The sequence below is a fragment of the Tyto alba genome, unplaced genomic scaffold (genome assembly GCF_018691265.1).
Source record: "Tyto alba isolate M040663 unplaced genomic scaffold, T.alba_DEE_v4.0 Super-Scaffold_12, whole genome shotgun sequence".
Lineage (NCBI taxonomy): Eukaryota > Metazoa > Chordata > Aves > Strigiformes > Tytonidae > Tyto > Tyto alba.
Window position 1 is genome coordinate 5,162,730 of NW_024881274.1, and position 26,453 is coordinate 5,189,182.

The following is a 26,453-nucleotide window of genomic DNA, read 5'->3' on the forward strand; positions in this document are numbered from 1 at the left end:
GTCCCCGGAGGGTGTGTGTGTGTGTTTGTGTGTGTGTGGGGGGGGGGGGGGGGTTTGGCAGGAGGGCGGCAGGAGGAGGGCGGCCACGGGCGCGGGAGGGAGGCGGTTGTTTCTTTCTTCTTTAATTACCCCCCTGTTTGCGGTGTCTGCTGCGAACTTCCCGTCCCCTCCCTCCGCTTTCATGCGCCGGATCCTGGGACCGGGACCAGGCTCCTGTCAAGCGGCGGGGCTGGGGCTCTGCCTCCAAGGGTTAAAATCACCTGGGCCGGGGAGGGGTGGAGCTGGGACGGTGGGGAGGAGGGAAGAGCCGGGAGCCGGGCTGGGACCCAGCCATTCCTGCTCGCCCGGCCCAGTGGGTGCCCCGTCCCTGGGGAGCCGCGCGGGTCCCTCGGGGTCCCCTCGGGAACCAGCGCCCACGCCGATGAGGACGGAGCCGCCGGGAACTCGCTGCCCCTAAACCCGTACGTACCCCTCCGCCCCCCCGGGGCTGCCCGCATCCATCGGCCGGCGTGGAGGGAGGGGTGGGCGGGCGGGCGCGGGGACCCCCGGGGAGGAGGGGACACGGGGGGACACGGGGACCCCCGGACCGGGTCACGGTGCCGCTGCCGCCCCGACCGGCGGCTGGGAACGAGGTGCCGGCGGCTCCTCCGGCTCGGCCCAGCCCAGCCCCGGCAAGTCTTTGCTTGCCACCCCGCCGCGTCCACTGGCCACCGAGCCCCGAGGCTCCCGGCCCCTTCTCCTCCTCCCGCGACGCCCTACTGTGTCGTGTGTGTCCCCCCCCCCCTCAATTTACAGCGCGAAGCCCCCTCCCACGGGGCTGAGAACCTCCCGCGCTTCCCTGGTGCGAGGGTGCAAGGCAGGGGGGCTGTCGTGTCCCCCCTCCCCAACCCCACGCCGCGACCGATGCTCTGTGTGTGTGTCCTCCCCCCGCGCCAAACAAAGCCCCGGGGAGTTTCGCTCTGGTCCCGCGGAGCGTGGCTGTGGGCTGGGCGATGGGGTGAACCGGCGGCATCACCCAACCCCCCCCCCCCCCCCCCGCGAAACCCGCAGCATCACCCCCCCCACCCCTCCCCAAACCCACGGTATCACCCCTGAACGCGCAGCATCACCCCCTCCAACCCTCAGCATCAGCCCAAACCCACGCGGCCCCCACCCCGCCCATCATCCCCGACCCACCCGTCGGGGCTCCCCGAGCAGGAGCCGGGGCCGAGGGCAGAGGGCGGCCGTGGGTGCCCGGCCCCCCCGTGGGGCGAGGCACCGGCTGGGGCTGGGAGACGGGCAGAGCCGCCTCTGCCCAGCCTGGACCGTGACTCACGGGACGCATCACTCGCCGGTGCCTCAGTTTCCCTGCGGTGAAATGGCCAACGCGTCGTCGAGCCCCGCCAAGGAGGGGGACGCTGGGGGCCCTTGGGGATTTTTGTCGTCATTCCCGGATGGAAAAACGCCCTGGGAGCTTCCACGCGTGGCTGGGGCAACCGGGCAGGGCAGGGCCAATGAAAGGGGGTCCCTCCCAGCACCCCCAGCCCAGCACTGGTGCTGGTGTAGCCGCGGCGGAGATGGTGCGACCCGGCTGTGGGTCTCAGTGCGCGTGGGGGGCACTGGGGGTCGGGGGCTTGGTCTCGGTGGGACCCTCGAGCTGAGAGGGGATGTTTGGGAGCGGGGTTGCGCCGGGAGAGCTGTGGCCATCGCTGCCCGGAGCTCACCGTGGCCGTGATGGGTCTGCATCGCGTGGGACCTGCCCAGCACCCCACGGAGGGGCCCTTCTCCTCCCTTTGGGGCTGGGGGACGTCCCTGCTAAGTCTCCTGTGTCCCCAGATCTCGGGGGGGGGGCACCTGTGCGGTGCCAGCTGCCACCCCAAAGCCCCATGACGGGCCATCACCGTGGGGTTTTGTGATTTTTGTCCTCAGTCTCACACCCACGGGGAGCAGCGGGCTGGGAGGGCTCAGGACCCCACTGGAGACCAGCGCTGGGTGGGAGCCATGGCCCCCCCTTGGTGCCAACTGTCACCTACCCTACTGGCATCCCCAGGAGGCAGGGACGGTCCTCAGGAGCCAGCCCCAAATTTGGTGCCAATCCTCCCCCAGGGTTGGGGTGAGCAGAGCTGAGCCCCCCCGCCAGCAAGAAGCACCCCAAAACCTGCTTGGGCTGCTGGCCCTGGGGGACTCGTCCCCCCCACAACCACCCTGGCACCGGCTCAGCTCTGAGCTCCCGTGGGTGTTGGTAGTGCAGGTGGAGGTGGGTGCTGTGGGGGGGATTTGAGACCCCCTCCATCTCCCACCCCTATCTTTGGGGTCCCCCTGCCTTCCCTAGTACCACCTGGCAGGGGAAAACAGTGTCCCCACACAGCTGGGGGGGTCTTCAGCATTGGGGACCCCCTCCCTGACCTGGACTCAGTGCTGGGGATCAGGGGGCTTTGGGGGTCCGGCCTCTTTGTGCAGGGGATCCCCCGACCTGAAGCTTTTAGCACCCCCAGGGTACCTCCCTGGGAGTCTGTCCCCGTCCTACACAGGCTGGGGGTGGCGGGGAGCTGGGGGGTGACGGTGTGGCAGTGGCTTGAAGTGAGCGATGGTGGTGGGAGGGGACTGGGGGGGTTGTGGGGAGGAGGGGGGGGGTCTCATCCCCCCCACTGTGGCGCCAGTGGGAAGTCGGGGGGCGGGAGCCGGTGGCGGCAGGTGGATTTCGACACTGGGGTGGGGCCCGTCCCCAGTGGGGTTTGCACAGCTCCCAGTGAGTCACGGCCGCCGTGCCGGGGAGGCAGCGGGTGCCTGGGGGTCTGGGGGTGCAGCAGGTGCCCGGGGGGGGTCCAGGCCCGCGGGCAAAGGCAGCCCAGAGCCCGGCTTCAAAGGGCTGCCGGCAGCTCAGCCCCGGGGCTCCGCTGCCTCCCTGCAGCCAGCTCCGCTCCCCCATCCTGCTGCCAACCAGCCTGGGGGTGCAGCCCCCGCCTCGGCTGTGTTTGGCACCCCCTCACCCCCTTCCCCGCCCCCCCCAGAAGCCTGGGGGCTCCCAGCCCGGCTGGGGCACGGGAGAGCCAGGGTGGCCTCATGGGTGCTGTGGCCCCCCGTGGTTGGAGGATGGGCTTGGAGACCCCACTCATGTCCCCTTGGGGACCCCGGTTGTGTTGGAGGGATGTGGCTGGGGAGGTGATGAGGCAGATGCTGGCGGCTTCCTTCAATTTCAGAATTACGCTGTGACCCACTGGCACCGGGTCTGTGCCAGGGGCTGGCACAGGTTCCACAGGGACACGGGGATGGGTGCTACGGGGTGCCCCCCCCGCCGCTTGGTGCCACCATCCTGGTGTCACACCGGGCTGTGGAGCAAAGAAACCCCCTTAGCAGGGTAGGGGTGTCCCCCAAATTGCAGGTGCTGGGGACACTGTCACCCACGGCACGGCAGGACCACGACGGTGCAGGACGGGAATCGGTGCTGGGGCTGTCCCCGGTGCCAAACCCCTCCCTGTGCCAGCATGCACAAGGGCAGGGGGGGTGTTAGGAGGTGTGTGTGTGTGTGTGTGTCCCCCTTCTTCTCACAGCTCTTCTCTCCCCGCCCATCCCTCCTTGGCCCCGCAGGTCTGTCTGCGCCACCGCCCCGCGCCGCTCGGCAATGCTCACAGCGGTCTGCGGCTCTTTGGGGACCCAGCCCTCGGACGCACCCCGCGCCTCCCCGAGTCACCTCGACCTGCAGCCGCTGCAGCCCTTCCAGCCCCACGGCAGCGCCGCGGCGGGTGCCGCCGACTTCTCCTCCCCGCTGCCCCCCCCGGAGCTGCCGCTGGCGGGTCCCGACGCCGCCGCTTTCGCCACCCCCGGCACCTACGAGCCTCATGGCCCCCCGCGATTAGAGCTGCCCGACGACGGTCCCGCCGCCCCCGGCGCTTACGCCAAGCTGCTGCCGGCCGCCCCGGACATGGCGCATCCCTACGAGCCCTGGTTTCGGCCCCCCCATCCCGGTCCCCCCGGTGAGGAAGGAGGCGTCAACTGGTGGGATCTCCACGCCGGAGCCAGCTGGATGGAGCTGCCCCCCGGGCAAAGCGGGGGGCTGCAGGTGCCCGGGCACCCCGGGCTGCCACCAACCCTAGGGGGGTACGGCGGAGGGGAACACCAGCTCTGCGCCCCCCCTGCCCACCTGCTGCCCCCCCCCACCCAGCATCTCTTGGGACCGGAGGGGGCGAAGGCGCTGGAGGGCCCCCCCGAACCCCGAGGGCCAGAAGCGGAGGGCGGCGGGCGGCCGAAAGGCACCCGTCGTGCCGTGCCGCGGGGCGGGGGGCAGGCGGCGTGTCGTTGCCCCAACTGCCAGGAGGCGGAAAGGGGGGGTCCCTGCCCCGAGGGGGTGAAACGCAAGCACCTACACAACTGCCACATCCCCGGCTGCGGGAAGGCGTACGCCAAGACGTCCCACCTGAAAGCCCACCTGCGCTGGCACAGCGGCGACCGACCCTTCGTCTGCAACTGGCTTTTCTGCGGCAAACGCTTCACCCGCTCCGACGAGCTGCAGCGGCACCTCCAGACCCACACCGGCGCCAAGAAATTCGCCTGCCCCGTCTGCGGCCGCGTCTTCATGCGCAGCGACCACCTGGGCAAGCACATGAAGACGCACGACGGGGGCAAGGACGGGGGCGAACCCGAGGTCAAGGGCTCCGGGGACCCGTCGGCCGGCAAGGGAGGCAAGAGGGAGTCCGAGGGGGGTAACGCCGCCCCAACAAACTGAGCCGCTGAGCCCCGGGGTGGGGGGGACACACACGGATGGAGGTGGTGGGGACCAGGGGGGACCCTTTGGGGCCGGTCTCTGAAGGGTTTTGGGGTGTGTGTGTGGAGGGGGTGGGGGGGCGCAGGGCTGGCACCTTGTGCTCGAAGCAGTGGCGAGGGCGGGGTGGGGGGGGGACAACCCCGTCCCCCGCTGCGCCGGTGCCGGTTGGGGAGCGCCGGAGCTGCCCCGCGGCGGTTTCACTTGTCCCGCTCCCGCTCTCCCGCCCTGGTTCCCCCTCTGTCCTCCCCCGGCTTCCCAAATTTTTTTTTTTTTTTTTTTTTTTTTTTTGGGAGGCTGCTGTTTGGGAGGAACATCAATGGGAGCCGAAGGAGCCGGCGCTGCCCGGGCACGTCCAGCCCAAAGGGGAGGAAGGAGAAGGAGAAAGGGAGAGAGAAGAAACCCGGGAGCCTTTGCTCGGGGAGGGCGGCTGCAGCCCCCTGGCCCCCTCCCCCGGGGTCCCCCCCAAATTGTTGGCATCCTGGGCTCAGCCTCCTCCATGCCAGCCCCACATTTTAGCCACCCGTGAGGTTTAGGCACCCTCAGGGGGGCACTGAGGGGGTGCCTGAGGATGCTGGGCTGGGCTGGCTGGGGTCCCGCATCCCTAGAGCGCCGCTTTGGCTTGGGGGTGCGAACCTCCTTTTTTTTTTTTTTTTTTTTTTTTTTTTTTTTGGCCCAAATGGAGGCTGAAATAGGCAAAAAAAAAAAAAAAAAAAAGAAGTCCTGCTTGAATGTGAGCCGGGGGGGCGTGGGAGGGGGGTGGCCCTGGGTGGGGGGGGTGCTGCGGCGGGCGCGTGGCGCGGCGGCGGGCGGTTGCCCAAGCGCACACCTGCAGCTTTCCCACACCCACCGCCGCGGCCCCGGGCGGGAAGCACACGGGGCGGCCGCGGTCCCGGGAGAGCCGGGGCGGCCGCATTCCTCCGGCCTGGCAGTGCCGAGCTGCCCGCCGCCCCGCGACCCTCGCCTTCCCCCCCCGCCCCGCCCCACCACCTCCCTGGAGACCCTGTGACTACAGGGATATCCCTCCCGGGCATGCTGCCTGTCCCCTAGAGACCCCCGTTGCCGTCCCTCCCTGGGGACCCCACCGTCGGGGACTGTAACCATCCCCCTGCGTGTGCTACAGGTCCCTTGGGGACCCCCTCTCCCCAGGGGACCCCCGCTGTCCCCCCATGCATGCTGCCTGTCCCCCTGTGGCCCTGTAGCCGTCCCTCCCCGGGATCCCATATCTCCAGGGGACCTCTGCCTGTCCCCCTGTGCATGCTGCCTGTCCCCCCCGGGGACCCCATAGCTGTCCCTTCCCAGGTCCCTGTATCTCCCAGGGACACCCCAGAGCATGCCCCACCAGGGACCCCATATCTTTCCTCCCCTGGGGTCATCCCCTTTCCCCAGGGGACCCCGTATGTGTCCTTCACCCCTGGCTGGCGGTTCATGAACTCGGTTTTCAGACCTTTTGGGTCTTATCCCCCCGATTTTGGCAGAACCCTTTGGACACAGAAGGAGACGCAGAACCTGGGACCTGGGGGGTGGGGTGTTGGGGGGCAGCGCTGGGGCTGGGTGGGATGGGGCTCACAGGCTGCTCGGGGCACCCAGGGCTCCCCCTGGCCCTGCTCCCCAGCCAGCACCAGTTCACACCAGTTGGGAATCTGGGGGAGGGGGGGGGGAGATTTGGGGAGGCTGATCTCCCAGCATGGCCCCCTCCCAGGGGGCTCACGAGGGGCCGTGTCTGGGGCTATGGGGGCTGCCCGGGCTCGGAGCTCCCCGGGGTCAGGGGTGGAGGTGAAGTCAAGTGGGGTCCGTGCCCAGAGGGCGCCCCGAGGCCTTCGGTTTTGATTGTTTTATTATTATTATTAATTATTAATTATTATTATTAATTATTATTATTATTTTATTAAGGTGAAGCCAGGCTTTGCCACTCGGGCAGAGTGGATGTCTCGGGCTGAAGCTGTGGCCGTGGGCCTTATGGATGGGGGGGGGGGTAGGACCCCACAAAGGGTCCCATCCCTGTCCCCATCCCTGTCCCCGTCCCCATCCCTGTCCCCACTGGTGTGCGAGGGGCTGATGGCAGCCCTGCCGCGCCGTGGGGCCAGGGATGAGTGGGGCCAGGGTTGGGCCGTGGGGCTGGAGAAACCCAGCACGAGGTGAAGTCTCGCTGCGGGGGGGGGGGGGGGGGGTGTCTGCGAGGACGTGTCCCCAGCCCCAACACGGCTGCCACCGTCCCGCCGCAGGATTCGGGTGACCTGGGCTGCCTGCAGCTCTCGAAGGACGTCCCCGACTCCGGCATTTGCCTTTTCCAGCACAAAATTCCCCCTCAGTGCCCCCGCTCTGGGATTTCATCTCCCGAGGGTACCCCCGGGGGGGGCTCGGGACCCTTCGCAGGGTGCCACAGGGTCGCACCAGTGCCCTGTCAGATTTTGGTAGCTGACGCCAGCTCCTACAGTGGCCGGGGGCTCTGGGGACCCTGTGCTGCAGCCGCCGGGACTTTTTTAGGGGGGGCTGCACCTGGGGCACCCCAAGGGTGGGCTGAGGAAGGAACGGCCGAGCAGGGGGTCCCACGGCAATGCTGGGGCTCAGGGCTCAGCCTCACCGAGCTGCCCCCCACCCAGCTCAGAGCTGGGGGGCTGCGAGGAGGGGGCCCCCCAGGTGTGCTCTGCCCCCGCCCCCCCCCCTCCGCCCCCTCCCCTCCCCTCCCCGGGGCCCTGCCTGCCGCGATGGGGCAATGAAGGCTGTAAAACCGGGTGGGGAAGGACGGAGGCCGGCTCCCACCCGCCGAAACCAGTCCAGCCTGCTGCGGCGTTGGGGATCCCGGCCCCGCACCCCGAACCGCCGCGTCTCCCACCCCCGAGCCACCTCCCCGGGGCAGGGAGGAACCGGCCCAGGCGGGGGGGGGGGGGGGGCCCCGGGGCGGCCCCCAACGAGCCCCAGCCCCGGGGCAGGTGGGTGGTTGGGGGGGGGGTCGAAGGAAAGCAGGGGACCCCGGGGGAGTGGAGTGGCCCGAGGGGTGCTGCAGCTGGGGGGAGCTCCCCGGCGAGGGGGAGTGTTTGTGCTGTGAAGAGGCTGCAGGGCTGTGGGGTTTGGGGTTTTGTACTGGAATAAACGTTGCGTGTTTTCCACGCCCCGGCTCTCCGACTGCCTCTCTGCCGAGGGACCCCAGTGTCCAGCACCCTGACCCCCACCCATCTCTGCCGAGGGACCCAGGCGTCTGGCACCCCGACCCCCACCCACCTCTGCCGAGGGACCCAGGCATCCAGCACCCCGACCCCCACCCATCTCTGCCGAGGGACCCAGGTGTTCAGCACCCCGACCCCCACCCATCTCTGCCGAGGGACCCAGGCATCTGGCACCCCGACCCCCACCCATCTCTGCCGAGGGACCCAGGTGTTCAGCACCCCGACCCCCACCCATCTCTGCCGAGGGACCCAGGTGTTCAGCACCCTGACCCCCACCCATCTCTGCTGAGGGACCCAGGTGTCCGGCACCCCGACCCCCACCCATCTCTGCCGAGGGACCCAGGCGTCTGGCACCCCGACCCCCACCCACCTCTGCCGAGGGACCCAGGCATCCAGCACCCCGACCCCCACCCATCTCTGCTGAGGGACCCAGGCGTCTGGCACTCCAACCCCTACCCGTCTCTGCCGAGGGACCCAGGTGTTCAGCACCCCGACCCCCACCCATCTCTGCCGAGGGACCCAGGCATCCAGCACCCCGACCCTCACCCTGGCCTCATGCCTCCAGGGCTGCTCGGGATGGGGATGCAGGAGGGTGCTGGGTGGGGGGTGATGCAGGTGGGGACAGCTGAGCCCCCCCCCACCCCCGGGGGGGCCGTATCCTGCACCCCTCTGGCCTGGGCTGCGGTTCTGGGAGGCGCCGGGCGGGCGCCCAGGGTCCCCCCCGCGGGCAGGGCGCTGCCCAGCAGGTCTGCCTGCATACCGTGGGGCGGGCGTGCCGCGTGGGGCGCTTCCCACGCGGGGCGCTGCCCACGCGGGTGCTGCCCTCGGAGGGTGCTGCCCACGGAGGGGTACTACCAACGCAGGGTGCTGCCCATGGTGGGGTGCTGCCCACGGAGGGGTGCTGTGCACGGGGGGGATACTACCCACGCAGGGTGCTGGACATGGAGGGAACGACACACGGGGGGGGCTCCCCACGTGGGTGCTGCCCACGGAGGGGTACTACCAACGCAGGGTGCTGCCCATGGTGGGGTGCTGCCCACGGAGGGGTGCTGCCCACGGGGGGGATACTAACCACACAGGGTGCTGGACATGGAGGGTACAGCACACGGGGGGGGCTGCCCACGCAGGTGCTGCCCACGCAGGGCGCTGTCCATGAGGGTGTGCTGCCCACGCGGGGTGCTGCCCACGGGGGGGATACTACCCACGCAGGGTGCTGCACATGGAAGGTACTACCCACGGGGGGCGCTGCCCACAAGGGTGCTGCCCATGGGTGGAGTACTACCCACGCAGGGTGCTGCCCACGCGGAGTGCTGCCCACGAGGGGATACTACCCACGCAGGGTGCTGCCCATGAGGGGATATTACCCACGCAGGGTGCTGTCCGTGCGGGGTGCTGCCCACGGTGGGGTACTACCCACAGAGTGTGCTGCCCACGAGGGGCTCTGCCTCACGGGACCCCCCCATTCATACCCAGATGCCGTCGTTCCCCCCACGGGGGACGGACCTGGGACACCCGTTCCCGGGCTCCTTTGGGGTCTCGTCCCCCCGCAACCCGCCCCACGGGGGTGCCGGGGCCGGGCCCCCCCCCCCCCCCCCCGCCGCGATGCCGCCGTGCGGCCTCCGGCCACCGGGCGCCGCCGTGGCCCGGGGGGGTGGGGCGGGACGGGGCGGGGCGGGACCGGGCTGTGGCGGCGGTGCGGGAGCAGCGGCAGGTCCGTGGGGTTCCGTGGGGTCCTGGGAAGGGAGGGACTGTGCGGGAGGGGTTCCCGGTTAGTGGGGCTGGACGGGGGGAACATCTCCGATCGGTGCAGAGCTGCGGGGTCCCGGGGCAGGAGGTGCCCCCCCGGGGATGGGTCCCTAGCGTCCCCCCAGATCCAGGGACCCCCCAAAACCCCCCAGGTACCGGTCCCTAAGGGACTGTGGGGACACATGCAGGACAGGGACATGGGATGGGGGGGGGGGGGTGACATCCCCCCTCGGTGTCCCCCTCCCTGTCCCTTCTGCCCAGTTTAGGATGGCGGGGTGGGATCCCACGCCCTCATCCTGCGACTGCTTCGTGGCGCTGCCGCCGCACACCGCGGCGCCCGCCGTCATTTTCGGCAAGAACGCCGACCGGCCGCGTCACGAAGTCCAAGAGATTGTCTACGTCCCCGCCGCCGTCCACCGTCCCGGGGACAAAGTCCAGGTGAGACCGTCCCTTGGGGCCAGGGTGGCTGCAGGGGGTGCACCGAGCGCGCCAGGTCTCAGCCCTACTCTGTGTATGTGTGTCTTCCCCCCCCCCCCCCACCCCCCGACCCCCCAGTGCACCTACCTGGCGATCGAGCAGGCGGAGAGGACCCACGCCGTGGTGCTGAGCCGTCCCGCCTGGCTGTGGGGTGCCGAGATGGGCGCCAACGAACACGGCGTTTGCGTGGGCAACGAGGGCGTCTGGACCCGCGAGCCCCTCGGCGAGGACGAGGCGCTGCTGGGGATGGATCTGGTGAGGTGAGGAACCGCGTCCTGCGTGTGTGTCTGCATCCTTGCTCCGGTCCCGGGCACCCCGCGCTGTCCCCCCACCGGCGGGTGATGGGGTGCTGCCGGCGCGGCAGGCTGGGTTTGGAGCGGGGCGGCTCTGCCCGAGAGGCCCTGGAGGTGATCACGGCGTTGCTGGAGCGCTACGGCCAAGGCGGGAGCTGCAAGGAGGAACCGGTGCCCTTCATCTACCACAACACCTTCCTGCTGGCTGACCGCGCCGAGGCCTGGGTGCTGGAAACAGCTGGCAGGTTCTGGGCAGCCCAGCAGATCCGAGGTGAGCAGGTACTGGTTGTACTGGGAGAACGGGGAACGCTGTCTGCGTCCCCCCCACCCAGAGCTTGACCCCGCTCCGGCTTTCGCAGAGGGCAGCCGCAACATCTCCAACCAGCTCAGCATCGGGAGGGAGATCACGGCCGAGCACCCGGGGCTGCGGCAGCGCGCCCGCGCCCAGGGCTGGTGGAGCGGGGATGGCGAGTTCAGCTTCGCCGAGGTTTTCTCCCTGACGCACCAGCCCGCTCGGATGGAGGCGGCCAAAACCCGCTACCGCGCCGGCAAGGAGCTGCTGCGGCAGCACGCAGGTTTGGGGGGGGGGGGGGACACACACAGGGAACGAGGGATGGGGACGGCCAGCCGTGGGCGAGCTGCCGGCGGGTGACGCGGCTCTGCCTCTCCCGTCAGGTCACATCACGGCGGAGACGTTCATGGCCATCCTGCGGGACAAGGCCAGCGGGATCTGCGTGGACTCGGAGGGGTTCCGCACGGCGGGCAGCATGGTGTCCGTGCTGCCCCAGGACCCCACCTTGCCCTGCGTCCACTTCTTCACGGCCACCCCTGACCCCTCCAGGTGAGGACGCCGGCGGAGGGGACAGCCCCGCTCCGGGGGTGACGGGGGACAAGGCAGAGCCATGCCGAGCTGAGCGTCCCCGGGGAGCCGCATCCCTCCTCGCGCTGGCAGGTCGTCCCAAGGCCCCGGTGCTCCTCTCCGGCAGGTCTGTCTTCAAGCCCTTCGTCTTCGTGGCCGGCCTCAAGCCCACGCCGCAGGTGAGATCTCCCACTTTCCACGACGACCCGGCCAAGCGGATCCCGCGGTTCCAGAGCACGGTCGATCGGCGGCACGAGCTCTACCGCCGGCATCAAGCAGCGCTGGAGCTGATGGAGAGGGACCAGGTACTGCAGACCCTTCCCCAGCTGCCGCTGCCCCGGGACCCTCATGCTGCCGCCGGCAACGTGGGAGGCAGTTGAATTCCCCGAGGGTTCCCGGTCTCAGCTCTCCTCCCTCCCTGACCCCACCAGGAGCAGGGCCAGAAGCTTCTGCAGACGCTGCGGGACCTGGAGAAACAAGGTCTGGAGGGGATGAACGCGCTGCTGGGGGGGACGGTGGCCCCCAGCCCGGAGGAGCTGGCCGACCTCTTCTTCGACTGCGTTGAGGCAGAGATGAAGTTTTACACATAAACCCCACGTAGGTGGGTGGGCTCCTGGATAGGGGATGAAAAAACCTGCCCAGTGCCTGGCCCCAGCTCTTCGCCTCCTCCCACCATGGATCTGCCGCTGATGGCATGCTGAGGAACGGGTGTGGGAGGACGGAGAGGGCCATAGGGTGAGATTTGGAGTCCTGCCCGCAGCCTGGCGTGTCTTTTCCCACCATCAGGCAGAGCTGCCTATGCCCGGCTCCTCTGGGGCTGGCCGTGGGGCTGGGGGCTCTGTGGCAGACAGGCAGGTTGATGTAGGAATAAAGAGGTTTTAATCCCAACCGCGCGGTGCGGTGCTGGTGTGGGGTATTTGGGGTAAGCGCCTATTTCTTGCTCCTTTGGTGCCAGTCTCCTCCTCTGGAGCCTTGGTCCGGGACTGGCTCCCGCTGGGAGCTCGCTGGGGCTGCTGGCAGGATGCTGGCAGGGGTGGCAGACGTGTCCCCAGCTTTGTTTGGGGACAGGGCTGAGACCGCTTGGCTCCTGGGGCCGCGGCGCAGGCGGCTCCCTCCCTGCCGGGGCTCAGCGGTGCGGGGGGCAGCAGCAAACCCCGACGTTCCTGCAGCTCCTCCAGCTCTTTCAGACGGGTCCAGTGTTCCTCCAGGGCCTCCCTCTGCCTCCGCCGTGAGCGCCCGGCCAGCTCCTGGTGCAGATCCGCAAAGAAATCTGCCAGGGATGGAGGGAGGGAGAATTTTACAGGAAATCTGGCACAGCCACCCCAGCTCCCTGCCACTCCTGTCACCCTTGGGGACAGAGGGACCAGCCTGCTTAACCCCAAAGCGTGAAACACGTCCTGCTTTGCTCTGGGAACCTTTGTCTGCAGTGAAAGGGTCGCTTGGCTCAGAGAGCAACTCATTGTCTTCATCCTCGCTGCTGGAAGAGCCGCCTTTCTCCTCTTCCTCGCCCACGCTGCCATGGATGGGCTGGGCATCCAGCTGCAGGAGGTGGGGCAGGGCTCCCACCACCAGCTTTCTGCAAGCACCAAAGGAAAAGCAGACATTGCCCCATCACCTCGGGGCTGGGAGCAGGTTGGGGTGGCACCAAACCGCCCCCCCACACACACTGCACCCCCCTGGCACTGCTCCGTGCAGCCCACCTCACAGCCTGACCTGGGTGGAGATTCAGATTTCTGGGGTTTGAGGGGGGTTGGTGCTCAGGCTGTATTTGATATTTGGGGAAGGCTGTACCCTGCTGAGGGGCTGATGTGGTTTGGGGGACTTGCTCTCCCCCTCCAGTTCCCCCAACTCACCTGTACCCATGCTGGTGGGTGCATTCGTTTCCCGTTAAGTCGAGGAGACGGAGGCTGCGGGGCAGCTCCTCTGCAGAGATCAAAGGGAAGGCACAAAGATGCTGAGATGGGACCTGAGCCCCCTCCCCTGCACCAAACCCCCACACCCCTTGTCTCCCACAGCTCTTCACCCACTCCCGAGGTGACAGCCCTGCTGTGGAAAGCAGTCTCACCTCACAGCTGGGGAAACTGAGGCAGGGAGGGCAGGAATGTGTATTGCACACACTCCTGTGTGAGAACTGAGGGTTTTCCCATTCTCAGGCATTCATTGTTCCCTTTCTCATCCCCATTTTCAAGCAGAAGGCCTGGAGCCACACTAGCTCTCTGTCCCTCCCTCTTCTGCTGAAAAATCACCCACGGGAGGAGCCATCTGGAAGGTGCCTGAAGGGTTGTGAGGGCTGGAGCAGCTTTGCCATGAGGTTGAAATCCCCAAGTCTGATCTGAGCCACTGAAATGTTCTGCCAAAGCAGGACACAAGGTGGAAGCAGATACCTGGCGTCTGCCAGCAGAAGGGAGGGCTCAAAACCCGCCACAGAGCTCCTCTGGTGTCACGCTGGGACATGCATGCCAGCCCCAGGGTGGCTCTGCTGGAGCTCTGGCTGGGACCTGAGGGCCAGAGACCCTGGCAGAGCCTGGACCAAGGGTCTGCCGGCATTTCCCCAGTACCTGAGGCACCTCTTGGGCAGACCCAGGCCACGTCTGGACCCGTTCCTGCCTCCCACCTGGGTCCAGCATCTGTATCTGGTTGTGGGACAAGTCCAGGACGCGCAGATGTTGCAGGGGCTGCAGGTTCTCCACTCTGCGGATGCAGTTTCCAGCCAGGCAGAGGAACCTGCAGAGCACGGAAAGGGCGGTGGTGTGAGGCTGGGGGGGGGACACCATGGCCCCCAGGGTCAGAGCCAGCAGCACCAGGAAGTCAGGGGCTGCAACCTGAACCCTCCCCAGCTCTGCCAAGGATAGGAGGGAGCCCTCTCTGACCATGGAAAAAAATCTCCTTGGGGGCAGGAGTTGCCCGTACCGCAGGTTGGGAAAGCAGCCCAGATTTTCAATCTTCTCAATTTGGTTCTGAGGCAGAGGCGGGGTGGAAAGAAGAAAAAGCAATATTTTTTTTCTACTGCATGAAAAATCAGACTTCAGGATGTCCCTGGGGTTGCTCCAACATCACAGGGGCAACATGATGTCCCACCACTGCCATGGCAGCTTTGCAGAGGGGATATGGGGCTGTGACAGCATGGAGAGCCTGGCAGAGTTCAGGAGGACGCAAAGGCTTCTCACAAGGGTTTGCAAAACACCAAATGGCCAGACCCTCGCTCGAATTATGCTGGTGGCATTGTCATCAGAGGGGAGCACTGCCAGCCCCTCCGGCCACGCGAGGAGGCAAAACTCTGGAGCAGAACTGAGGGTGTTTTGATCTCTCACAGCTGCCATAGGACCTTACCTGCTGCAGGTAGAGGCTGTGAATCTCCCGCAGGCTCTGGCGCCTCCCGATCGCACAGATGTTCTCCCGGTCCAAGCGGACAGTCGAGGGGGACGGCAGCTCCGTAGATCTAGAGGAATAGGGGTGCTAGGGGTGTCCTTTGTGCCCAGAGACCCCTCCCCTGCCAGCCTGGGCGGTGGAGGTGGGCTCTGTGCGGATCCTCACTGGCTCTCTGGGCGCAGGGGCTCCACCGGCCGAGGCTGGCTCCTCGTGGCGATGAGGCTGTCGGTGAGGGTCACCCCCGGGGATGTCAGCTCACAGTCTGTGGGAAAACAGAGTGACGGGGCCCAGGCCAGTGGGGTCCAGCCCCCCCCCTGGCTGACACACCAGCAGGCCCCGCAAATGGCTCACTCACCCCCAAGCAGGGTCTTCTCTGGTTTAGCCATAGCGGGGGGGTGGCCGGTGTCCTTGTCCCTCTCTTGGGCCCTTGGGTGGGTGTGTGGTGGGGGCTGGGCTCGCCCCACTGCTATCTGCAAAGGGCAGGGTGCTGAGAGAATTGGGGGGGGGGGGGGGGCAGAAACCTGAGTGATGGGGGGGGGGGGGAGGGGTTTGGTGTGGTCAGAGCTGCCGGGCGGAGGGGCACACACACTCACTGTGATGCTGAGGTGAGGCAGGGAGACCCCAGGGTCGGGGGGACCATGGGCTGGGTTTGGAGGGGAGGGGGTGTCAACGGGACGGGGACGGAGCGGGGGGGGGGGGGGACCCAGCGCCGGCGGGGGTGCAGGCCGCAGCGTGCCCGTTGCTAGGAGACGGGTTCCTCTGCGCATGCGCGCCGCCGGTCCTCCGCCTCCCCACAAGCCTTTGCGCGCCCGTGGCGGAGATGGCGGCGCTGAGCAGCGGCAGCGCGCCATGGCGGCGGGGTGAGGGGCCCCTTCCCGGGGGTCGGGTTGCTCCGGGGGGCGATGCCGGGAGGTGGGCTGGCGTGGGAGTGGGGAGGGAGAGCGTGCGTGGGGCCCGGGCTGTCTTTACCCGCTCCCCCCCCCCCCCCCCCCCCCGTGGGTTCGGGGCCCTGAGCGCCTTCCCTTCTGCGCTCCCTCCCCGCAGGCTGGCTGCCCTCCCTGCAGCTCGTCCGCCGCGGTTCCAAGGCGGTCACCCGGCACTGGAAAGCCATGCACTTCCAGCGCCAAAAACTGATGGCCGTGACCGAGTACCTGGCCCCGCGGCCGGCCGTCCCGCCGCGCTGCCTGGCCCCCAGGGAGAAAGCGCCCGAGGAGGTAATTTTGTGGCGTGTGGCCGCTGTGGAGTCACCGTGTCTGAGGAGACCGAGTGGCTTCGCACGCCTCGCGTGTCTGCTTTGCTCTGGGGATTTGACAGAGGCTCTGCAGCCCGCACCGGTTGCGGTACAGACCTCCAGGACAGCCCTGCCCCGGGGGGTAACCTGCCTGGGTGAGAAGACCTTTGTGGGGTGTTTACAGCCCTTTTTCATTATGTTGTGGGTGGCTGGGCGATGCCCCGGCTGGTAATCCAAGTGCTGGAAACCAGGTGAGTCGCGATCCGCGGCAGCGTCTCACGGCGGTAGGTCCTTTTGCAGGGTCAGAGCAGGGGGGAGGCAGCAGCCATCGTTCCCACCCCCTGCGACCCACCGCTGCTCCCTCCCCTCAGGACAACGGTTACGTCCGGCTGTTACGGCGGCAGGTGAAGGAGGTGTTCCGGGACAATCGGATGATCGCCGTGTGTCAGTACAACTCCATGCCCGATGAAGACATGGTGTTGATGAGGCACTACCTCCGGAAGCACAACATCCAGGTCAAGTTCGTCCTGAACGAGGTAGGGGCAGATCCCGTTGTGGTTGAAGAGGGAGGAGAATTGGGATGACCACGGGGTGAAAAGCTGCAATTTGAGACCTGTCTCCCCCCCGCCCCTCCAGATTGTCAGACCCGTGCTGTCCCAGTCCAAGTACAAGAATCTCCTCCCTCTCTTTGTGGCACGCAATATCCTGCTGGTGAGCCCGGAGGCGAAGGCAAAGGAGATGCTGCGGGTGCTGAAGGGAGTGCCGCAGGTCAACCTCCTGGGTGAGACCCTTCCCTGCATCCCCTTCTGCTGGTGCCGGGCTCGGGGCTCTCCTCTGGCTCTGGGGAGAGGAGCTCCTGTAAGGAGCTGAAGGAGTAAATGCCTCGGTAACAGCTCCCTCTGAAACGGAGCTGCATCTGCAGGATCGCTGTCGTGCCCATATTAAAACGAGGGGATGGATAGTGAGGGGTGGGAGTCCTGCTTGCAGGAACGAGCTTTTCCTCGTGCGCCTGTGGAAGATGAAAGGGCTCTCGCCCATCCTCAGCCCTGCTCTTCTCTTCCAGGCGCTTGCATCGACGACACCATCCTGAGCAGGCAGGGCGTGGAGAATTTCGCCAAGCTGCCCTCACTGGAGGCCACCCAGGGCCAAACGGTGGGTGCCCTGGCCCTCCTGCCTTCCCAGACATCCTCCCTGCTCCAGCGCGGCTCCGCTCACCTCACGGCTCTCCTGGACCAGCACATCTGCCAGCTGCAGGCTGGCGAGCCGGGGAGCCCAGCCGAGCCCACCGCTGCCCAAAACTCGGGGGCACAGTGACGCTGGCCCCCGCACCCCGTGTGTTGGCTGGGAATTGGCTCCTTTACCGGCCGCGGTCAGAGAAGGGGCGGGTCAGGGATCGAAGGTGTGCAGCCAGCGGCAGGACTGAGGGTCCTGCGGCATCACCGGCCCCTTTGGGGAGCCCCGGCCCTTCCCTTTGCTCCCCGCTACCCGCACCCCTGGCACTTGGGGACGTCCCAGCTGCGTTTTAGGCCCCGTGGTCGGCTGGGATCGAGCGGAGGAGGCCGAGTGCGGCGGCGTGGGAGGATGTCGGGTGCTCTGAGCCCCCTCACCCTCCAGAATGGGGGGGCAGCGAGGGGGATCCCGGCTCACCATCCTGTCCATTAAAGTGTGGTGGTGGAGATGCCGGAAGCCTCGTCTTGGATTTTGGGGGGGGTGGGGGGGGTGGGGGGTGCTGCCCCTCGAGGCCAGGGGGAGAAGCTGAGCGATGCTCTGGTGCTCTCCTAGAGCAGAGGGTGGAGCGGTGCTGGGGGTTGGAAATCTCGGGGGGTGGGGGGGAAGCCCCGGGACCCCCATGGCGTGGTGCTTCTCCCCAGGCTACCCCCTGCCAAACTAGGCGTGGGCAGAGCTCGTGGGTTGGCCGTTTTCCCGTGGGTTGGGTTTGGGGGGCAAGCGCACCCCCCCGGTACGGGAGAGGAGCCGTCCCACCGCCGGGGATCCGCGTGGAAGGGGGGGGGGGCGGTGTCCGGCTCTGTCCGTGATCGGGACGCGGATGGGTCAGGCTCGGGGGGGGGGGGATGGACACGGGGACCCCCGGTGCTGGCGGCTCCGGTCCTCCACGGTGCAGGGGGCAGAGCCGAGCGGCTCCGACCCGGCGCCTCCGCCTCCTTCCGTGTTCCGGTTCCTGCAGCCGCCGGGCAGGATGCGACCGGCCCCGGCTGCCCGCCCGCCGCCCGTCCAGGTGAGCACCGGGGACACCCCCCCCACCCCCCCAACCCGGGACCCCACGGCACAGCCCCTCCGCGCTCAGCAGCCGGATCCGGCTCCCTGCTGCTCCGGGGGGTTGACACCCCCGTGGGGCAGGCGGGGAAGGGGGACACGGGGATGGGCTTTACCCCACGCGGGGGTCGGGAGGAGGGGGGGTGCCGGGATGGGCTTTACCCCACGCAGGGGCGGGAAGCGGGGGGTGTCTGGCCGGGTTTTCCCCCGTGGCGTGCCCGGAGCGGGCAGGGGCTTTGTCCCCCCACCCCGGTGGGGGCTGCAGGCAGAGGAGGCGGCTGGGGACCCCCGGGGGGCATCGTCCCAGCCTCGCTGCCGTGCGGGGGGGGACACTCCACCCCCGCACCCCCCCCCCCCCCCCCCCCCCCGCTGCACCCAGGGCGGGGGTCCGGGGCCCCCCCGTCCTCCTCCCTGCTGAGATGGGGTGCACGGTGCTGTGGTTTTCAGTGTGGGGGCTTGGCCACCGTCCCGGGGTTACCCCAGGACCCGTCCTACAACCGCGGCTGGGTCACCTACCCGAGCAGGGGCAGAGCTGGAGGGGGGCTGGCAAGGCGGGGGGGGAAGCTTCCCCGTGCCTCAGTTTCCCCCCTTCTGTAATTTCGAAGGGCAAAGGGAACACCCTGCTGGGAGGGAATGTGGCCAGGTTGGGGGTTTGGGGGGGCTGTGTGGCTCAGGGGTGCCGGGATGGACCGGGGCTGATCCTGGCCTCTGTTCCCCGGGTCACCCTCCTGGCTGTGCCCACCGCGGGGTTCCCCCATGGCACCCCCAGTCCATGGGGTGACGGAGCAGGGCGGCGGGGCCGGACTCTGGACCTGCCAGACGGGCGGCGGAGGCGAGATAAAGCTGGGTGGGTCGAACGCTCCGTCTGGCACAGAAGCTTCTGGGTCCCGGCTGCAGTCACGTGCGAGGCTCCCCGCTCCTGGGGGGCCAGGAGGGTGTCCCCCCCGCAACCCTTGTCCGTGCGAGGGAAGGGATGAGAGTGTTTGGGCAAGGCACAAAAAACTGCGGGCAGGGTGGGTGATGCCCTCCCTGGGCTCCCTGACGTGGCGTCCCCTCCTCGCAGTGGCTCTCACCACCGTGACGGCTGAGCTCAGACCCCCCCAGCCCTGCAGCACGGACAGGAGGGGGGGTTTGGCTTGCTCCCCCGGTCCCCTCTGCTCGCCAACCATGGGCAGCCATGAGAAGGACCCATCCTCTCCGAAAAGGGCCCTCTCACGCTCCAACAGCACCGTGTCTTCCAAGCACAGCAGCGTTCAGCAGGTTGGGGGGCTCTGGGCTTGGAGGGGGGGGCGGGGAGGCTCAGCAGGATCCTTGGGGTGCATGCAGGCTGGCTTGGGGGTGCCATGGTGCCTCGAGGGGCTTCACCCCATTTTAAGAAGGGTGATACAGAGTTGCCCCATCCCCCTGGGGGCACCAAGTGTCCCTACTCAGGGATGAGGTGGGGAGCACCCCGATTGCTATTTGATGCTGAGGGACCCCGACGCTGCCCCCCATCCCCGCAGGGCTCAGAGAGCTGGGAGGTGGTGGAGGAGCCACGTGCGCGGGACGGCCCGGGCCAGGAGCCGCAGCAGCACGAGGGCTACCTGCTCAAGAAGAGGAAATGGCCCCTGAAGGGCTGGCACAAGGTAACGGGCAGAGCCCAGCACTGGGCAGTCCTGGGTGCCGTACCCACCTCTGGGGTGATTTGGGCCCTTGGATAGGGAGGTGCAGGGACCAGTCTCTGACATTCCCCCCACAACAATCATCCCCCCTCTGTCCCCAGAGATACTTTGTGCTGGAAAACGGCATCCTGAAATATGCCACCACGCGCCAGGACGTGAGTGTGGGGCCGGGCTGTGTCTGTGCAGCCTCCCTGTGGGCTTGGGGTGGGGGACACCCCGTGGCCCTCATGAGGAAGGGGGTCTTCCCCCTGACAGGGGTCCCTGGGCCCCCCCCAGGTCCTCAAGGGCAAACTACATGGAGCCATCGACATCCGTCAGTCCGTCATGTCCATCAACAAGAAGGCGCAGCGAGTTGACCTGGACACAGAGGAGAACATTTACCACCTCAAGGTGCTGGTGGGGGCTGTAGCCAGGACTGGGGGCTTTGAGTCACCCCCCCCTCCACCTGGGTCCCCCTCACCCCAACTTGCCCCTGTCCCACAGATCAAGTCCCCGGAGCTCTTTGCCAGCTGGGTGAGCAGCCTCTGCGCCCATCACCAGGGTGAGAGGCCTGATCCCTGCCCCAGGGGGGGTCCCACGGGGAGGACCCCCACCAACACGCAGGTGGGTGACACCTCGGGGTGACAACGCAAGGCAGTGTCTGGGTGTGGGGCTGCTGACGGCAGCCCCGGCGGTGCCCTTCTCCCCTGCTTCAGAGCCCGTGGACACGGATCCTGCCCTCGGGCAGTGCCCCTGCCCTCTCCACCCTCGCCAGCTCCCGGGACAAGGTGAACGCTTGGCTGAAGGACAGCGAGGGGCTGGAGCGCTGCTCGGCCGGTCAGCAGGGCGGGAGGGGATGCCTGGGGCTGGCGGGGTGGGGGGGGGATGCCCTGTCCCCCATCCCTGACTGGGCTCGCTCTGTGCCCGCCGCAGAACTGTCAGAGTGCCAGGCGAAGCTGCAGGAGCTGACCGACATGCTGCAGAGCCTGGAGGCCCTGCACCGCATCCCCTCGGCCCCCCTCATCTCCGGCAGCCAGGTGAGCGGGGCAGCGGCCCCCCCCCCCCCCCCCCCGCTGCTTCCCGGGGAGGGTCCATTTCCAGCCCCCTTCCTCTTGCTCGTAGCCCTCGGAGAGGCCCAAGAAGGGCAGGAGGACCACCAAGATCTGGTGCACCCAGAGCTTCGCCAAGGATGACACCATCGGCAGGGTGAGCGGGCGTCCCACCGAGTTCTGCCTGCCACTGCCTGGGGATGGACCCCCCAAGGGTCTCACTGACCCCCCATGTTCCCCCTCCCCCCAGGTGGGCCGCCTGCATGGCTCCGTCCCCAACCTCTCGCGCTACCTGGAGCCATCCCAGAGCCAGCTGCCCTTCAGCCTCCCCCCCGAATACAGCCAGCTGCAGAGGAGCTTCTGGGTCCTGGCTCAGAAAGGTGGGATGGAGCAGCGTGGGGGGGGGGGGGGGGGCTGAGCCCCTTTGGGGGTCCTAGTGGTGGCAGGGCAGGTGCTGGGGTGCCATGCCACAGCCTCACACACACACACACCCCCCACACCCCCCCGGCTCGTGTCTCCTGGCAGTGCACGGCTCGCTCAGCAGCGTGCTGGCCGCGCTGATGGCCGAGAGGACCCGTCTGGAGGAGATGCGGCAGGCGCTGGACCGGCGGCGCTCAGCCCCGCACCCGGGTGGTGCCGGCAACACCGGGGTGAGGGGCCGGGGGGGGGGTGCGGGGGGGGGGTGGGGCTGCCCCCAGCTTTAGGTCCTGCCAGGACCCCGGGGGGTTGTTGCTGGTGGGTGCAGCGAGTTGGCAGGGTCTCAGCTGGGTGATCCCCCCCCTCCCCATCAGCCTCACACTGGCTGGAGGGGGCGGGGGGGGGGGGGCTCAGCTCAGCCTCCCCTTGCGTCCGCAGGCTGCCCTGCGCCGCTTCCACTCCCTCTCCGTCTCCTCCGACACCACCTTGGATTCCTTTGCCTCGCTGCACCCTGACGAGGTCGGGGGGGGGCCAGTATGGGGTGGGGTGGCTCCCCCCCCTCCGCCCCCGGGAAGCGGGGAGTGCTGAGGTGGTGGCTGTCCCCACAGCCGGACTCGCTGCCAGCCAAGGGCCGGGAGCAGCAGCTCTCCAACCGCAGCATCGTCTCGCTGGCCGACTCGCACACCGAGTTCTTCGATGCCTGCGAGGTCTTCCTGTCCGCCAGCTCCTCCGAGAACGAGGTGGGGGGGGGGTTCGGGGGCGGGAGTGGCCGTGGGCAGGGAGGGAGAGGGGCTCTGCTGGCAGAGAAGTGGTGTCCCTGCAGACCCCCCCCCCCCACACTATTGCTGTGCGTTCACTTCTCCCTTCTCTTCCCTGTCCCCCTCCCCATTAGCCGGCCATGGAGCCACCCCCCCCTCCACTCCCTCTGTCCCCCCCAGTACCTCTATCTCCCCCCGGTCCCTGTGTCCCCCCCTGCATCCCCCCTGCTCCAGGTGCTTGGGGTCTCTGCAGCCTCTGAGCCCGGCGGTGGGTGCTGGGTGCTGCCGGTGCTCCCCCACTCCCCCCCATGCCCTGACCCCCCACTCCCAGCGAACCCAGGTTTCCTCCCATCCTCCCGGGAAGGGAGGGGAGGGTGACACTCAGACCGGCCCCCCCCTATCCCATCCCTTCCCGGGTCCCCCAAAACCGCCGACGGTCCCCCCCACACCTCCCCAGCCTTCGGACGACGAATCGTGCATCAGTGAAGCCACCACCAGCGCCTGCGAGGACGCGGCCGAACCGGGGGGGCCGGGTCGCGCCCCGACAGGTAACGGGGGTGGGAGGGGCACCGGTGAGGGGGACCGGGGGTTAGGGTGGGGCTTCACCCTATCGCCCGGTTCCCGGTAGGAGCGGAGGGTCCCGGGATCCCTGTGGAGCCGCCGGCGCTGGAGCTGCCGGGGCCGGACCCGCGGCGGCGGAGCTGCCTGCCCGCCCCCCCCGCCCCGCCGGGGGACGTGAGCCTGTGGGGGCTGCTGCGGAGCAGCGTGGGGAAGGACCTGTCACGCGTGGCGCTGCCCGTGCAGCTCAACGAGCCCCTCAACACGCTCCAGCGTCTCTGCGAGGAGCTCGAGTACAGCGCGCTGCTGGACCGCGCCAGCCGCGCCCGCGACCCCCGCCAGCGCCTGGTGAGTCGGGGGGCGCACAGAGCACTATCGGGGGCAGGAGTGGCGCGGGGAGGTCGGGGGTCTGGGGGGGCTCGGGGACACGGAGGGAGGTCGGGGGTTTGGGGTGGCTCGGGGTTGGGGAGAGCTTGGGAAACACGGCGGGGTCGGGGCCAGCAGGGGGCTCGGGGAGAGCTGGAAAACGCGGGGGGGGGGGACTTGGGGTTTTAGGGGGGATCGGGGGGCACGTGGGGCTCCTGGGACATGCGGGAGCAGGGAGGGGGCGCAGGGTCAGCGGGACACACGGGGGGTCGGGGGACACGGGGGGGGGGGGGCTCGGCCGCGTCCCCCAGCAGCGCGGAGCGGGGGGCGTGCCACTGCGGCGAGGACACGCCCACAGTGGGCGGGGTTTGCGGGGAAACCACAGTCGGGGGGCGGGATCAATGGTCGCCACGCCCCCGAGGGGGCGTGTCGAGCCCCCCGAGGGGCGTGCCGGGGCACCCGAAGGGCGGAGCGCAGCCGCCGAGGGGCGTGGCGGAACCTCGAGGGGCGTGGCTTGCCCGCCGAGGGGCGTGGCTCCCGGCGCGGTGACAGCGGCGCGGTGGCTGCGGTGACAGGTCTACGTGGCCGCCTTCGCCGTGTCCGCCTACGCCTCCACCTACTACCGGGCGGGCAGCAAGCCCTTCAACCCGGTGCTGGGCGAGACCTACGAGTGCGTGCGGCCCGACCGTGGCTTCCGCTTCATCAGCGAGCAGGTGGGGACGGGGACGGGGAGGGGGAGAGGGGGACGGAGCCGCATGGGGGGCTGGTGGCGTGTCTCACTTCCTCCCTCCAGGTCTGCCACCACCCTCCCATCTCCGCTTGCCACGCTGAGTCCGACAACTTCATCTTCTGGCAAGGTGGGTGCTGAGGAGGGTGCTGGGGACACTCAAGGGTGCCAGGGAGGGGTGTGTGGGGGGGGTCTCACCTCCTCTCCCCCCTCCCTCTCCCCAGACATGAGGTGGAAGAACAGATTTTGGGGCAAGTCCTTAGAGATCGTCCCCGTGGGCACCGTCAATGTTCAGCTGCCCAGGTGAGAGCCCAACGGGTGCCCCCCCCCTCCCACCTCATGGTGCTGCCCCCCCCCTCCATCCCCCAGCCGACGGTGCGGCGGTACCCGCAGGACCGGGGACCACTTCGAGTGGAACAAGGTGACCACGTGCATCCACAACGTCCTCAGTGGGCCCCGCTGGATCGAGCACTATGGGGAGGTGCTGATCCGCAACACCCGCGACGCCTCCTACCACTGCAAGCTCACCTTCTGCAAGGTGCGTCTGCCCCGCCCTGCTCTGCCCCGCCCCACCCCACCCTGGCTCCGCCTCTCACAGCCTACTCCCTGCCCCCAGCCCCTCCCAGGCCCCGCCCTTTAGTCCCTGGGCTCCACCCACCCCATAGCTCCGCCCTTCCATCCGCTCCTGACCCCACCTACCTTTGCATCACCATTGTCTGGCCCCACCCCTTCGGATGTGGCCCCGCCCCCTTCACACACATGTTAATCTAAACACTGCATGTTGTTGTCCCGCCCCTTGCCTGGCCCCACCCCTCATGGCCCCACCCTTTCCTAGTAGCCCCACCCTTTCCCAGTAGCCCCACCCCATCACCCATGGCCCCACCCTTTCCCAGTAGCCCCACTCTTTCCCCATAGCCCCACCCCATCACCCATGGCCCCACCCTTTCCCAGTAGCCCCACCCTTTCCCAGTAGCCCCACCCTCTCCCCATAGCCCCACCCCATCACCCATGGCCCCACCCTTTTCCAGTAGCCCCACCCTTTCCCAGTAGCCCCACCTCACACTCAGGGCCCCACCCTTTCCCAATGACTCCACCCCGATCACTTACAGCCCCACCCTTTCCCAGGGGCCCCACCCCTTCCCAGGGGGCCCCCCCCCCTCCCTCAGGGCTCCCCCCTTTCCCAACGGCCCCGCCCCAGCCCCGCCCACCCCTCCCAGCCCCCTGTGGCCGCAGGCCCGGTACTGGGGCGCGGGGGCCAACGAGGTGCAGGGGGCCGTGCTGAGCCGCAGCGGGACGGTGCTGGAACGCCTGGCCGGCAAGTGGCACGAGGGGCTGCACCGCGGGCCCCCCCCGGGACAGTGCGTCTGGAGAGCCAGTAAGGACCGGGGAGGGGTCACACTGGGGAGGAAGATACCCTGTCCTGGGGGTCTCAGCACTGTAACCCCCTCCCTGCTTCGCGCAGACCCCATGCCCCGCGACCACGAGCGGAATTACGGCTTCACTCAGTTTGCCCTGGAGCTGAACGAGCTCACGCCCGAGCTGCGGCGGGTCCTGCCCTCCACCGACACCCGCCTGCGCCCCGACCAGCGGTGAGCAGCGCCCCAGCACCGAGGGGGGGGGGGGGGGGGGGCTGCTGAGGCTGCCCAACTCATTACAGCGATGTGTCATGTCCGTGCGTGTTTGTGTCCCCCCTCTGCTCAGGTACCTGGAGGAAGGCAACGTGCCGGCGGCCGAGACGCAGAAACGCCAGATCGAGCAGCTGCAGCGGGACCGGCGCCGGGTCATGGAGGAGAACAACATCACGCACCAGGCTCGCTTCTTCAGGTCCAGTATGGGGGGGGGGGGAAACTGAGAAAGGTGGGGGGGGGTCCCGGGACTGGAGGCTGCGGGGGCGGGTCCCAGAACTGGAGGCTGAGGGGAGTCCCGGGACTGAAGTACGGGGCAATACGTGGGGCACAGGGGGGATGCGGGGTTCTCAGGGAATGGGGGGAGACCCCCTGGGGGTCTTGATGGCACCCCCAAATGTGACACACGCACCCCCCCACCCCCCCCAAATTCCCAGGCGGCTGACGGATGCCAACGGCAAGGAGTCGTGGGTGACCAACAACACTTACTGGAAGCTGCGCCTGGACCCCGGCTTCGCCCACCTCGACAGCGCGGTGCTCTGGTAGCAACCCCCCCGCCCCCACCTCTCCAGGGGGTGCTGAGCCCCCCCCCCCCCAGCTCATCACAGCAGTGGCACCCAGCAGCGGGGCTGGTCCCCCCAGCACTGGGGGTGCAGCACCACCCCACTCCCCCAGCCGTTTTGCTGGTGTTTAAGCAAAACTGTGGTATAAAATTGGGGGGGACACACACACAACAACAGGCAGTGCCTCCCCCTGACCTGGGGCAGAGCCTCAGGGCTGGCTGGGGGTAGGGGCTGGCTGTGACCCCTTGCCCCGGTGGGGCACAGGATGCCTGGGTCTGTGATTTGCTGGGGGGGGGGGGGTGTGCAGCAGGGAATCGTGGGGTGCCCGCGGGCGGGCAGACCCCTCTGGCCCCCCCAGCTGTGCACAGGGGCTGCTCTAATAAAGGCTGCCAAGAGCTGGGGTGTGCGGAGAGCTTATTTCCCCCAAACGCTCCCCCCCACCTCCACCGGGTCCCAGGGCTCAGCCCAGGACACCTGGGTCCCCCCCCAGCGAGGGGGGGGGGGTGGCAAAAGTCCCTTAGCCCCCCCCTTGGTGCCTCAGTTTCCCTCCTGCCTGCCTGCAGAGGAGAGCAAAGAGCCGTGCCCCACAGCGTCCC

At 68.4% G+C, this 26,453-nt stretch overlaps 5 protein-coding genes across 11 annotated transcripts; 4 read left to right on the plus strand and 1 right to left on the minus strand.

Moving 5' to 3' along the window:
- Nucleotides 1–274: 274 nt before the first annotated feature.
- On the plus strand, nucleotides 275–4,731 carry SP6 (Sp6 transcription factor). Its single transcript, XM_042787068.1, has 2 exons — nucleotides 275–461; nucleotides 3,568–4,731. Exon 2 carries the CDS (start codon nucleotides 3,602–3,604, stop codon nucleotides 4,700–4,702), a length of 1,101 nt encoding a protein of 366 aa, XP_042643002.1. The 5' UTR covers nucleotides 275–461; nucleotides 3,568–3,601; the 3' UTR covers nucleotides 4,703–4,731.
- A 4,845-nt stretch (nucleotides 4,732–9,576) lies between these two features.
- SCRN2 (secernin 2) lies at nucleotides 9,577–12,168 on the plus strand. 2 transcript variants are annotated; one of them, XM_042787066.1, is made up of 8 exons: nucleotides 9,577–9,616; nucleotides 9,913–10,089; nucleotides 10,207–10,388; nucleotides 10,493–10,692; nucleotides 10,781–10,996; nucleotides 11,097–11,262; nucleotides 11,408–11,585; nucleotides 11,712–12,168. In XM_042787066.1, exons 2-8 carry the CDS (start codon nucleotides 9,919–9,921, stop codon nucleotides 11,868–11,870), a joined length of 1,272 nt encoding a protein of 423 aa, XP_042643000.1. In that variant the 5' UTR covers nucleotides 9,577–9,616; nucleotides 9,913–9,918; the 3' UTR covers nucleotides 11,871–12,168. The 2 variants fall into 2 exon arrangements, with proteins under 2 accessions (XP_042643000.1, XP_042643001.1); XM_042787067.1 differs by having other exon boundaries at nucleotides 9,579–9,616; nucleotides 9,918–10,089.
- Nucleotides 12,159–15,350, minus strand: LRRC46 (leucine rich repeat containing 46). 2 transcript variants are annotated; one of them, XM_042787069.1, is made up of 8 exons: nucleotides 15,243–15,350; nucleotides 15,005–15,119; nucleotides 14,815–14,911; nucleotides 14,611–14,719; nucleotides 13,839–14,004; nucleotides 13,134–13,203; nucleotides 12,696–12,856; nucleotides 12,159–12,550 (listed from the first exon to the last, which is right to left on the minus strand). In XM_042787069.1, exons 2-8 carry the CDS (start codon nucleotides 15,033–15,035, stop codon nucleotides 12,159–12,161), a joined length of 1,026 nt encoding a protein of 341 aa, XP_042643003.1. In that variant the 5' UTR covers nucleotides 15,036–15,119; nucleotides 15,243–15,350. The 2 variants fall into 2 exon arrangements, with proteins under 2 accessions (XP_042643003.1, XP_042643004.1); XM_042787070.1 differs by lacking the exon at nucleotides 12,696–12,856 and having other exon boundaries at nucleotides 12,162–12,550.
- Nucleotides 15,351–15,431: 81 nt separating this feature from the next.
- On the plus strand, nucleotides 15,432–17,558 carry MRPL10 (mitochondrial ribosomal protein L10). The gene is made up of 5 exons (XM_042787071.1): nucleotides 15,432–15,509; nucleotides 15,694–15,863; nucleotides 16,252–16,416; nucleotides 16,517–16,661; nucleotides 16,944–17,558. The coding sequence occupies exons 1-5, from the start codon at nucleotides 15,470–15,472 to the stop codon at nucleotides 17,192–17,194; spliced, it is 771 nt and encodes a 256-aa protein (XP_042643005.1). The 5' UTR covers nucleotides 15,432–15,469; the 3' UTR covers nucleotides 17,195–17,558.
- A 490-nt stretch (nucleotides 17,559–18,048) lies between these two features.
- OSBPL7 (oxysterol binding protein like 7) lies at nucleotides 18,049–26,252 on the plus strand. Of its 5 annotated transcripts, none has more exons than XM_042787049.1 (23): nucleotides 18,049–18,116; nucleotides 19,218–19,414; nucleotides 19,657–19,779; nucleotides 19,917–19,970; nucleotides 20,092–20,205; nucleotides 20,299–20,418; nucleotides 20,511–20,631; nucleotides 20,728–20,831; nucleotides 20,917–21,000; nucleotides 21,094–21,223; nucleotides 21,369–21,493; nucleotides 21,699–21,779; nucleotides 21,869–22,000; nucleotides 22,476–22,566; nucleotides 22,647–22,924; nucleotides 23,518–23,655; nucleotides 23,736–23,799; nucleotides 23,894–23,972; nucleotides 24,063–24,207; nucleotides 24,887–25,044; nucleotides 25,132–25,258; nucleotides 25,371–25,493; nucleotides 25,732–26,252. In XM_042787049.1, exons 2-23 carry the CDS (start codon nucleotides 19,322–19,324, stop codon nucleotides 26,083–26,085), a joined length of 2,838 nt encoding a protein of 945 aa, XP_042642983.1. In that variant the 5' UTR covers nucleotides 18,049–18,116; nucleotides 19,218–19,321; the 3' UTR covers nucleotides 26,086–26,252. The 5 variants fall into 5 exon arrangements, with proteins under 5 accessions (XP_042642983.1, XP_042642985.1, XP_042642984.1 ...); XM_042787051.1 differs by having other exon boundaries at nucleotides 24,903–25,044; nucleotides 25,732–25,958; XM_042787050.1 differs by lacking the exon at nucleotides 21,699–21,779.
- The last annotated feature ends 201 nt before the right edge of the window (nucleotides 26,253–26,453 follow it).

Coding starts and splice junctions, on each gene's coding strand:
- SP6 (XM_042787068.1), top strand. CDS start 3,602: ATGCTCACAGCGGTCTGCGGCTCTTTGGGGACCCAGCCCTCGGACGCA.
- SCRN2 (XM_042787066.1), top strand. CDS start 9,919: ATGGCGGGGTGGGATCCCACGCCCTCATCCTGCGACTGCTTCGTGGCG. Junction 10,693..10,780: donor GGCAGCCCAGCAGATCCGAG/GTGAGCAGGTAC, acceptor CGGCTTTCGCAG/AGGGCAGCCGCAACATCTCC. Junction 11,263..11,407: donor GCCACCCCTGACCCCTCCAG/GTGAGGACGCCG, acceptor CCTCTCCGGCAG/GTCTGTCTTCAAGCCCTTCG.
- LRRC46 (XM_042787069.1), bottom strand. CDS start 15,035: ATGGCTAAACCAGAGAAGACCCTGCTTGGGG. Junction 14,912..15,004: donor AGAGAAGACCCTGCTTGGGG/GTGAGTGAGCCA, acceptor GTTTTCCCACAG/ACTGTGAGCTGACATCCCCG. Junction 13,204..13,838: donor CTGCCCAAGAGGTGCCTCAG/GTACTGGGGAAA, acceptor TGATCTCTGCAG/AGGAGCTGCCCCGCAGCCTC.
- MRPL10 (XM_042787071.1), top strand. CDS start 15,470: ATGGCGGCGCTGAGCAGCGGCAGCGCGCCATGGCGGCGGG. Junction 15,864..16,251: donor GGGAGAAAGCGCCCGAGGAG/GTAATTTTGTGG, acceptor CCCTCCCCTCAG/GACAACGGTTACGTCCGGCT. Junction 16,417..16,516: donor TCAAGTTCGTCCTGAACGAG/GTAGGGGCAGAT, acceptor CCGCCCCTCCAG/ATTGTCAGACCCGTGCTGTC.
- OSBPL7 (XM_042787049.1), top strand. CDS start 19,322: ATGGGCAGCCATGAGAAGGACCCATCCTCTCCGAAAAGGGCCCTCTCA. Junction 20,206..20,298: donor AGAACATTTACCACCTCAAG/GTGCTGGTGGGG, acceptor CCTGTCCCACAG/ATCAAGTCCCCGGAGCTCTT. Junction 22,567..22,646: donor GCCGGGTCGCGCCCCGACAG/GTAACGGGGGTG, acceptor GGTTCCCGGTAG/GAGCGGAGGGTCCCGGGATC.